Genomic DNA, 12,035 nt, shown 5'->3' on the forward strand with positions numbered 1-12,035 from the left:
TACTTCCATGTCTTGGTTGACTCCCCTGGACCTGGAGGCCAGTGCTGGAACTGGGAAATCCCTGCTCAAGGAACTTCTGCTTGACTTGGTACAGAGGGAGTCCAAGGAGGCCCTGCTCCAAGAACAGCTCTGTCTTTCTACAGACCTGCGGAGTTCCTCCATCTTTCAGGCCCAGTTCTGCTGGCATCTTGGCAATATCTCACCACAGTCATAGCAATTAGCCGAGTCATGATCAAGACCCATAGTTGTAGTAGATGTCTTGGCTGTAGGTGGAGACCACTTTGCAACCACACACAGCTCTTGGAGCTGGACAGATCAATTTTTTAAGCACTGAAATACTGTTGAAGGAGCAAAGCAACTTGAAAAGTGAGTAGAAGAGACTTCAAAGGCAGAAACATTTTGAAAAAAATGAGTAGAGAGAATGTACACATCTATGTGGAAGCGTGGACCGAAAGAGTCAGATGGTATCACGACACTGTCTACGCTGGAACTCCTGCACATGCTCAGTAGTAAAACTTTGAGCTAGAACTAGAGAGATGGGTCCATTTGGAACCACTGGATGTCACCAATTTGTCATGGCTAAGCCAGCCCTGCTGGTCAACAAAGAAACAAATTAAAATAGTAAATGAGCATACAAATATTGAATTTCCAGTGAAATCAAAAGAGTCTTGGTTGAATTTCTACAGTAGAGAATTCATATTCTATAAGTTGGCAAGGCAAATCATATAAGCATACAAATGCATACAAGATATTTCAGGCATCTTGCATGAAATCAATCTGTAGCCAATTCCTAACTTTAAATTGCATTTTAAAAAACTGCATAAAACACAATTTCTTCTTCACAAGTGGATGTCTGGAATTCCCTTCCAGAGGAGGTGGTAAAGGCTAACAGTAATGGCGTTTTAAGAGGGCATAAGTTGATAACTGTGGATGCCTAGAGGCAGGAAATGAAGAAATGGTGTAATCTATGTTGACTTTGGCTGTAGCATTTCTGCATGGGGCGTATTCTGCACTGAGCGGCAGTTACTACTCTTAACAGAAGGCATGTGAGTAACTTTAATGGAGAGGCAGTTACGACGTAAGCAACGTAGGCACCGTACAGATTGTGTAGGATGGAACGCCTGTTCACTTGCGTAGGGGTTGAAGCTAGAAAAACTGGGTGGGAGTAAAACTCGCTGAGGAGAAAGGGAAAAGGACATCTGATGTCAGAGCTGCAATCACGTCACCTATGAAACTAATTCTTTGTGCTTCGAGCTCGGAGGTGGCTTACCCGCATGGTGACACTGATGGCGCTGTTCATATTGCCTTTGTAGAGCCAGCCCTGTTTTGTGATCCCACCCTTCTGAGATCCCAGAGATGCTGCATCCTATAACATAAAACCACAATGTACATTTCAACACTGTACAGAGCCAGGATCTCTAGAAACACACTGAAAAATTACTATTCACGTTCACAGTGCACCAAATTCACATCACCTCAAGACTATTCACTGGCTAAATTAAAAAGATCCAAAAAGACCAACTGAAGCACCAGTAAGAAGATTACTCAAGCAACGTACATTTCGTTTTCTAAACTTTGGTATCTGTGCTGTGCTCAGATTTACTGTTATACATAAAATATGCTCCTTTGCTTAATTAAAATTACCTGCTTTCCATTCTCATCCTGAGCAGGCGGCTGTTGGTTCGAATGTTACTTTTTCAGGGGTGCAACATAACTGAATCACCGCCTGATTCTAATAGGGTAGTGATTGTTTTACGATATTAGCCTATCTAGCTGAGAAAATTTAGTATTTCATGAAGGCATTTAAAACCCTGCAGTATCTATAGAGGCCGTGCATGCCCAGGTGGCTGTGACAGCTTTCAGGCACTACACAAGTCTCCAGACGTTACCTGATCAGTGGTTCCCATTATGCACAGTCCTGCAAAAATAGTAGGATGACAACTGGCAACATTTGTGAAGGACAAGCAGAGATTCTAGCTCTTCAAATGCACAATTTTTAGTGCGCAAGAGGGTAGGAGCTAAAATACTAATAGGCCTATGCAGAAAATTTACATTCAAAATCAATGTATTAGCTTTGATCCTCAGGTATGTAAAGAAATGCTATTCAAACCGATCCTTGGGCCCCACCCAGCCAGAATACCACCAATGAATACGCAAATTTGCATGCAAATGTATCTCATACATATTCATTGGGGATTCTCAGTGTTTCAGACCTGATCAGGGGTGCCGCTCTCTGACTGAGGCAGCTTGGTGAGGCTGAGCCTCACCAAGCTCAAAGTCAACCCTGACAAATCAGAGGCTACGTGGATTGCAAGGAACTTGGATTTAAGTTGACGCCACCACTCCCCCATCCCCTCCTAAAATGGCAGGCTCTTCACTGCAACTTAAGGAAGCTGTCACCACTTTGGACATCGGTCTGGATTCTCGTAGCACCTTTCCTTCTCACACTTCAGGTCTCGTTCAGTGGTGCTATTTTTTCCTTCCATTTTATTAGGAGGCACTTATTCACTAGTACTCGGCCGCCTGGATTATTGCAATGCCCGGATCCACTGGTGCTCTATGCATTGCTTATTTTGCTTAATGGTTAATCCAGGGCTGCTGCTCTTACATGACTTTCTCTTGCAAACAGTTAAAGACAGGCTGCCTGATATTTCAGGTTCTTCGGTGGAGAATCCTTTGTCCATATCTTCCACAAGAGTTAACCATGCCTTCAGTTATAAGGTCATTAGATTTTACCACTCATATTCATATTTAGGCCCCAGCCTGTGGAATTCACTTCTGTTCTGCCAAATTCAGGCCTCCGCAGACTTTCTACATCTGTTGCCTTCTTATTTAAACCAATCTGGTAATCCGGCTCCCCTCCTACTTGATATTTTCATTTTGTCTATTCTTAGCTGTGCTTAGTTTTACACTGGGCTCTGGTTAGTTTCATTTTATTTTCTTTATATGCACTCTTATCCTGCTTCCCTTAAACTGATTTTATTATTTGCTTTTTATTGTTACCTTGGCTTACTTAAACATTTCTTTGTTCTTAGTTTTAACTTGGCACTGTTTATTCACTTTATTTGTATGATGTTTACTTGTTTGTTAATGCTTTTATTTATAGTGTAAATTGCTTGGATTATTACTTCAGAAAGGTGATTAAGTTAACTACACCAAACCATTTTCTGTTTCTTAGATGTAGCCCAATACTGGGCTCTGATCTCAACAGCAGCAACGAGGGGCAGCAGCAGCAGTGGTGCTTCTTAAACACACAGACGCTCCCCGTCACGTTGGCCTCGTCTTCCGGGGTACGGCACGAGCCCCCGAGTGTGGTGATTAACAGGCAGTGTGCAGAGTACTGACTGCCGGGAGCCGCTCTGTGCAGCACACACACAGCACATCCTATCCTCATCCCTGGGCAGAGTGAGACAGAGGGTGTGCAAGGAGCTTGGGATGCAGCCAAGATAACTGTGTGCACCACTTCCTCCATCTCCTTCACTTGTATACAGAGGGAACTATTGTGCTCACTGCTTTTATTTTATTTATATTCCACTTTCAGGCACTTCGAAGCAGACTACATTCAGGTACCTACTCCCAGAGGGCTTACAAACTGTGCAGTATCCTGCCAGAAATGAAGCCTCACCAGGGACAATAAGCACCAGCATCAAAACCTGAGACTTGCCCCTGGTGCTGCACTCTCTTGTAACCTGAACCTATCCCTGACGTTACAATTTCTCTCCTCCTTTCCCTGCCCTTTTATTTTAACCATTCTGTAGATTACTTTTGCAATAAGTTTACCTGAATCTTTGCACTTCCCTCCCGGCGCGATTCCTCTCCATTTCTGCACTGCCTGCTTGGTGAAGGCTCATTTATTTACTTTTTATCATGAATGGCCTCAGAGCAAGTTATAACAAATTACAGTAAACTGAGGAGGAGGAGGAGATTAGGGTGCTGCGGGCTGTAACTCATCACCCGAGGGAGCTGCCCCTGCTGCAGTCTGCAGGCTGTCACAGTGCTCTCACCCCACAGACTGCAGCAGCGAGAGGGAGGGAGGGAGGAGGAGATGGAAGCGAGGAGGACGGGGAGGAAGAGGACCCGGGGTAAGAAAATCTCACGGCATGCAAAGCGTCTCATATGGAGAAAATAATAACTGAATGTTGCACCGCCCTCCCAATCAATCTCAGGGGAAGTATGGAAAATGTACACTTCCCTGGCTGCTACGTTTGTGTCTGACATTTCCTGCTCGCGCTCTGCAGGCACGGCCACCCCGAAGGCACCGTGTGAAGTTTCTAGTCAGCAGCTAACCACCGTTAACTGGATATTTCACCTTGAGAAGTGACTCACCGGTACAAGTGCCACCAGTTCTGAATCCTGTGACTGTCTCTGCTAACGTTTGTGTTCATAGGGAAGTTTCCATCCAGCCATGTAACAGTTACAAGCAGAGATATAAATCCCCGGCATTACAGAGAGATCATAGGATGGGTGGGTAGACTAGAGAGGCCATAACGCTCTTTCCGACATCACGTTTCTAGGACCAGTGAGAAGTGGTGAGAGGGAATGAGTGTGCAAATGTGTGCACCCCTTACTTACCCATGTAAGACACTTGGCTGCCAAGTAGACATTTGTGTAAGCTTTTTCTAAGAAAACGAGCCACAAATAACTGAATTTTTACCATACTATAGAGACCCATTTTAGCTATACTAGTTTCCGTTAGGATTCCCTAAGCAAAACTCATAAGCACTGAACCTATTAGATGAAGTTAAAAATCCAGACTCAACTCGCCTTGTCAATACTGAGCAGGCCATGCTACACTTCACCTATTCTCTCCCCTCATAACAAGTGCATCTGGAGCCGACTCATTATCATCTGTACAAGATTTACTGCGCAGTGATCCAGGACTTCAATTTATCCTAAGTTGGCTATTAAAGAAACACCATTAAAACAATGGCATTTCCTTGTATTTATTTTATTTTTCATTATTTCAACACTGCTCCTCCCAATAAGGCTGTGGAATGATGTATAACCAACTGAATAAATTCAAACAAAACAAGAACATATCTGTTACGATCTAAAAAACAAGAAATTAAATGTCATAAAATAAAACTTAAATAATAAACATAAGTTTATTAAAATTAGAAACAAAATCCAGAATCAAAACACACAGCATGCTTGAAATGTATCCAAAAGCAGGTCCGAATAGCTTTCCTATACCGACCAGCTTTAAGTTCCTGTGGAACGGCAGTCCAATGGAGAAGGATTTCCCAAAAGTATCCACCAGTCTAACTTTGCATGCGATTTTGAGAGAGAGAACTGAGAAGAACATATAGTTCTCCCCTACTGGGACGCAATGCATCGAAGGGCAAGATTATTCAGCACCTTAAAACCTAAAAGGATTATTTTGAAGTTAATCCTTTGTTTAACTGGGAACCAATGCAGTGCCTTAAGCATGACCACAAGCCCAAAATCCTGAAATTAAGCATGCACAGTACTAAAAGTAAAAATGTAGTTTCTTGGATGTAAACAGGGATTAAAATATATGTTTGCATGCTTACTTCAGGCAAGTTGATATTTGCTGCTGGTAAGAATGCATTCACTGTGTGCTCCTGCCACCTCTCCTCCAAAGAAAATTTGGGGTGAAGAGTGGACCACAGGAACGCATTGCAATTGCCTTTTATCCCCTGGCTAAAAACACGATGCATTTGTAGCTTGCTGTGAATGTCTGCATATATTTTACAACCAATCAGAACACGAGGCTCACACCACATACTTTTCCCAGTCAATAAGCAAGGTTTACTTTAAGGAAATATAATTTCATGAAGAAAAACAAAAGGCATACCCTAGAGTCATATTTTCACCACAAAAGTAAGAGAAAGCTGCCCTGTTCATCATCACTAGCAAACTCACCTCATCCTTATCTGCTTCTTCATCCACTTCATACACATGAACTGGAAGTTTTTCTGATTTACTTCCTTTGCTAAAAGAAAAAAAAAATAGGAGAAAACGTGTCAGCGTTCAAATACGTAGCGATTCAAACCCTGTCCATCGAGAAAATCAATCATTACCGACTGATTTTTTATCAGCACAGGGCCTGAATGCTTTCCATGTGCAATATTAATCAAGATGTACCTAATCTACGACTTGAACATTTGTGCTTTCAGTGCCTATTTTTTCACTCTTCTGCAAACACCACCGTATTTCAAACCCTCAACTTTAATTCATCACAACTCTTTACAGCTTAGAAAATAACCCCTACACCACAACTGTAAGACAACCTGTACTCTGTTTGTACATCCCCGACAACTTCACGCTTAACTCATTTTGCTTTACCTAATTAAGGATGCAGAGATCTCAAAAGCTAGTCGCAAATATAGTGCATTAGTTAAATAAAGTCATCACCTGCAACTTATTTATTGACCTTTTGCGACATAGCCAAGTGGACTAATACAGCAAGCACATTTGCTGTGTTTCTTTCTGCAGCTGCACAATTCAAAATATAGCGCAAACCCATAGGCAGCTTAATTGTGCTTCCACTGAAGCTCTCACTGAGAACAGAGATCATCACTTTCAGACAGACAGGTAAAAAAAAAAATAAAAATCCAGCATGACCATGGCTTCAGAAACACGATACTGACCACAAAATGGATAAAAATCAAGAACAATGCAGCAGGGTGAAAGAATGTGAAAGGGAGTGTTCATTGTTGAGAAGAGTCAATAAACTAAAACATTTTGGACACCAACCAAGAAGAAACGAAGACCATCTGGTCAAGCAGAAGTCGCTAGAAAAGAAGTGTTTGGGAGGAGGTTACTGGGAGGGCAACGGGAAATACGGCTGTACAACATGAAGGTGTGCCTGGGTTACACAGCAAAGCAGACGGCTCTTATGGCAACCAACCAAGAGTGCTGAGGCCGTTACAGATCTTACAGCAGAGAGCAGATCAGACCAGACCACGAGTCCACCAGCTACCGACAACACTGCCACATGGATCAAAGCTTGCCCAACATGAAAATATTTCTGCTGGAACACCAGTTTTGCTTATACAAATGCTATCTTCAATAAGGCAGGTCAAAGTGTTAGCCTACAAAGGCAGGATATCAAACAAATGGAAAATCCAGTCGCAAACAAATGACCACATGCCTCTGGACTGCAACTACTTCCTTATTTCTTGCTCAAAAACCTGAATACGTTTAAAAACGAAGCAGCAAGTTACGTCCCACAGTGTTTATTCCATATCTTTCACAGCAGGTATAATTTTCTTCTGCAAATTTTTTGTGGGCAAATCTCACATTATTTTAGTCTAAAATAACCACAGAAGCAGGTGTAGCCTTGTTTCCTCATTTTATATAGACCTCGCCCGTCTTTAAAGTATGGTTGAGGTTTTTATGTGTTCCCATCACCTGGATTGCTTTTAGGATCCACGGTTATTTAATAAGTTTCCAACATTATTTTTGCCCAGTTCTTAAATTCAGCCCTAAGAGTTTGCAATCAGTGCAGTGGATGAAATGATTTAACAGTTTAGGAGCTGACAAACGATTAACATGGACACCTTAGGGGTAATTTTTTCTTTTTAACTGCCCCCATTGGTGCAGTACTTTTTATTTCCGAACATTTGATAATCCGCCTTTTCCCAAAGTTGGTCTCAAGGCGGATTACAAATTTAAATGAACAGGAGCACAGATCGGCTTACAATTGAATCACAATGTGCAGTTTACGTAGCCTTGGAATCTAGAACAGTAAGACCCATTCGTGAACAGCTTCAAGGCTCCGCTCTGTACAAGAGTCCCATGTCTTAGGGGAGGACCTGGCTGAAAAGCCATACCTTGGTTTTTCCCCTGAACTTCAGGCAGCAGGACCCCCAGGCACAGAGCACAGTGGCACTTTCTTCCAAATTTCTGGTGCATAACAGCTAAATGTGCGGCGTATCCTGCTGGGAGGTTGCACTGATTTTGTAAGTGAAAGTATGTACATGCTTTTTTCTTGGAAAGTTACTCCAGGAGAAGTACCTGTGAACATTTATACTTGTTAATCCATGTAAAATACTTCTCCAGCTATGTGGCAGCCGCTGAACACAGCCAGATATTCAACGGCCGCAGCTTAACCAAATGAATCACTATTCATCCGGCTAAGCAGTGCTAAATATCAGCCCCATGCAGTTTGAAATCCCACCCCAATCCTGCCTCCAGCAATGTCTGCCCTTATTGTGGGTAAAATATGTGCATACAGGCACACTTACCTGTAAATAAGGGGGGCATTTTTCAAAATGTCAACTTCTGCACATCAGTTTACCCAGGGAAATGGCTTCTAAAATTACCCTCCCTGGCAAAGGGTGTACAAGAGACGAATTAACAGCACCACTGGGGCCAGTAAATTTTGACACAGACCAGAGAAAGTTTAAGGTTCAGGGTTGATCGATACTCCAGTGCTGCACCATAAGAGTCGCATTATGAAAGAAGAAAAGGAGTAACTACCACGAGAGAGTACCAAGACACCAAGCAGGTCCTGGGAAAGAGCTGCGGCTAGAACTGCAAGGATCTTAGTGGGAAAGGAATTAAGAGAGGCAAATTATAGCAACCTAAATTCAGCACCAACAGCATGAAATATTTTACACTTTGTTAGTCTTTTCAACTTTTTTATTTCCTTCCTATAAACCAGAACACATTACCACTTCACCAACATGTGAACCAGCCTTATAATCTTGTCTTGTGCTAATATTTTTGCTGGCAACAAGCCCCCTGTTTTTTTTTTCTTTTTTCACTACTCTATGAGAGGCAGCCTAGGAGGAAAATCACCGACTGGGAGAGAGGGGGAGCGACCATGTCCTCTTCAGAAAACGAGAGGTGAATTGGTGGTGGACACCAGGACTGGTGGAGACTGTGCCGAGCTCCTGTATGTCTACAGGATTAGCTTAGGAGGATTCTCAGTATGTCTACAGGATCACTTAGGAGGGTTCTCAGCATGCACCAGATCATCCCCACTCCCAGCACTGCACATCAGATTCCCTTGATGCTCAGCATAACATCTTCTCAATGCCAGAGTCGGAGTCAGTGCACGATGCTTTTTTCAGGGAGAAAGCAGTTGATTATCTAAGATTCCCTATCACTTGATGGCATCAAGGGAATGGATGTCTCCATCCATTGTCAATGACATTCCTTCTACTGATGCAGTTCAGTCTCCTGGTCCCTAAAGAGTCTATCCATAAGTTCCAAAACAGGACTGTTGAGCTTCTGGAGTCATGGACACACACTTACAGCACCCATGGACATCACGCGATCCCCCCAAGAAAAGGACATATCTATCATAGGACATCAAACTCAAATAAAAGGAACGCAAAATTGAACTTGATGGTGGTGGTAAGTCAATGGCTGGCAGTATGAATTTGTTGCAATTGATAAATTTAGGTATTTCTTTGGATTTTTTCTTTCAGAAGTGGCAGAAGATGTTACCCATGTGGCAGTCCTCACATGGGTAACATCTATGGAGCCTGGCATGGAAAAATTGATTTAGCTCCTTGGTTTTTTCAGAGAACAGCTGCTAGTTCCTGCTCAGAGCTGTTGGGTTGGTTATAGACTTATTTTTTTCTTTTCAAAAGGAAGTTGTCCTCTTTCCTTCCCAGTAAAAGAAGAGGTTGCCCAAGAACTGGCTGAAAACGTCAGTTCAAGGTTAATGTCCCATAGAGTTTTGGAAGTAAGGCGTTTGGGATTTGTGATTGTACAGCAGACTAGAAACCTTGTAGTTCACCCCTATGGCTCTCAGTCTGACAATTTCAGTGTCAATGAGTGGATGCTCAGTCCGTGCCCCTTGGGAAAAGAAAGGAGCAAGCCACCAAAAAGGGATTCACCTAGTAGATTCAATGGATTCAGTACACTGAAGGGAAGAAGAGTAGAGTTACCAAAAAGAAGTGGTGGATTCTCGATACCTACGGGAATTCTATGTAGACAAGAAGAATCTTACCAGCAACCCTAGGAAGATCCATAAAATATTGGAACGAATAGAAGGGATACCAGAGAATACTAAATGGGAGAAAAGATTTACGTATTGAATATTTCATTGTGCAATATGGATGCTGCAAAGAAATATATCAAATTTAAAGTTATATTTATTGAAAAAATTCCTTAGTAAAGTTTTTCTTGAATTGGTGTGATGACTACTGGAAAGACCATAGTGAACAAAACACCTTAGGGCCCTGAAGGAAAATCCTTCCTTCCTCAGAAGAACCCTGGGGTGCAGATTGTGAGACCTCGGCCACCCTTATAGTGAACTCCCTTCACCACAGGAAGCACCAGGAAGAGGGCTTCACCAGCGGTCTGAAAATTTGAAGCAGTAATGAGAGGAAAGAGCAGAAAATGTGGCAACTGGCAGAATACAGCTAAATGCAAAACAAAATACAATTCATCCAGTAATAACTATTGTGAAATCGCACATCTAGGTATGAGAAGCCTCGGGCACAGAGATTCATTCCTGGACATTCTTTATCGTCAATAAATGAATGGCTAACATGTGAATAAATGAATGGCTTTCACTAGAGGTGATGGCATCTGCTATAAAATTCTGTACTCACCTTGGAAGCTGGCGAAAGTCTCCAGAGTAGTCGTCATATTTATAGTTAACAACATGCCAGTCAGAATTGTAGGTTTTGATGCACTGTTTGAAAAGAAAGACATTGTACAATATAAAATATAAAGAAACTTAGGTTGCAAGGTTTTACAATATCAAAGCACATATATATTATTTCAAATGTGTATGTCTTGGATGCATATACAATCTAAGCATTACTTAATAGTCCAGAAACTGTTTAAAATATGTATTCAGCGGAGGAAATTATATTAGGGCTCAACTGTAATGCTGACATGTCCAGAGTAGATGATAAATTGATTTAAAGGTTTTTATTTAAACTTTATTTTTACAGTATAGTATTTTAACAACGATTAAAATTACATCTACATTTAATTCAAAATGCATTAAGGCCTTCAAAGTGGAATCAATAAGTATTCCACTTTGAATGCAAGGTTACTTCCCGAAGAAAAACAAGGATTGTTTTCCAGTTTAGGGTGCCCTGTCCCAGTTGGGGCAGATCATGACGGACCCTTCGATTCTCAGTTACCTTTGCTAGAGATACTGCAAGGTACAAAGAACCCAGCAAGGCTAAGCATGATCCTTACAGATCCTGTGGGATGGAGAGCTTGGGGGAATGAGAATATTAGACAGTGGTAGGAAGTACGTACTTGGGAGTGAGAGATGATGCTTAAGAGTGGAAAACTTTTACATATAGTACATTTCTGCTTCCCTATGGGTTAAATGGCTACCAGATTTAGCCCTAATTTTACCCTAGCAAAATTACAGTGCTCCTATGGCAGAGCCCAAGTTAGCAATACTGACTTTAAAGGTGTTGGGAGTGAGCTGGGATTATTTACTCACCATATTTATATGGCACTTATCCAAGATGCTTTATAATCAGCGAGTAATACACAAGTATTTAAGAAAAAATATCAAATGAAGAAAATAGGGAGAATTCGGCAGACAGGTAGGCTAATGAGAATAAATGATTTACATTTCCTTCTGAAAATACCCAAGGGGGTGGGGGATTTCTGAATATTAGGTGTGTTTCAAAAAGTGCGCAAGAACAGCAAAAGTGTAAAAGTGAGAGCACGCCCAATTTGTGCAGGAGTAGAAAGGCAAGTATGAGAGAGAGCAACGCCAGTTAACTGGAATATAACCAGAAACAATGAGTCCATTTGTAGATAACAAGAAATTAAAACATTCCAAAATATTTTACCAAAGCCAATGCAAAGATCAGTAGTGAAGTGATGTGAGGGTGACAGAAAAAGAATACTAGCTGTGGTACGTTGGAAGAATTATATAGAGCAAAGGCATTAATGAGGAAGACCAGTAAGGAAGCTGTTACAGAAATCAAGACGACAAGCATTGAACAAGGGAGAGAAAAAGATTTCAGAGATATTATGAAGCCGACATCACGGTGAAGTAAACAAGAGTGGATAAGAATCTGGAAGGACAGACGGATTCACAATAATTCCCAGGCTTTTCACCAGAGCTAAGA

General features: G+C 41.8%; 1 protein-coding gene across 6 annotated transcripts in view; it reads right to left on the reverse strand.

Moving 5' to 3' along the window:
* The window catches only part of DOCK9 (dedicator of cytokinesis 9), a 491,864-nt gene that overhangs the window by 241,936 nt on the left and 237,893 nt on the right, over positions 1 to 12,035 (reverse strand). For all 6 annotated transcript variants that reach the window (XM_029604490.1, XM_029604488.1, XM_029604486.1 and 3 more), the window contains exons 4-6: positions 10,539 to 10,621; positions 5,887 to 5,956; positions 1,271 to 1,366 (exon numbers count right to left, since the gene is read on the reverse strand). In XM_029604490.1, the coding sequence (XP_029460350.1) occupies positions 1,271 to 1,366; positions 5,887 to 5,956; positions 10,539 to 10,621 (249 nt within the window). The remainder of the gene's footprint in view (positions 1 to 1,270; positions 1,367 to 5,886; positions 5,957 to 10,538; positions 10,622 to 12,035) is intronic.

The sequence above is a fragment of the Rhinatrema bivittatum genome, chromosome 5, assembly GCF_901001135.1.
Source record: "Rhinatrema bivittatum chromosome 5, aRhiBiv1.1, whole genome shotgun sequence".
Taxonomy (NCBI): Eukaryota; Metazoa; Chordata; class Amphibia; order Gymnophiona; family Rhinatrematidae; genus Rhinatrema; species Rhinatrema bivittatum.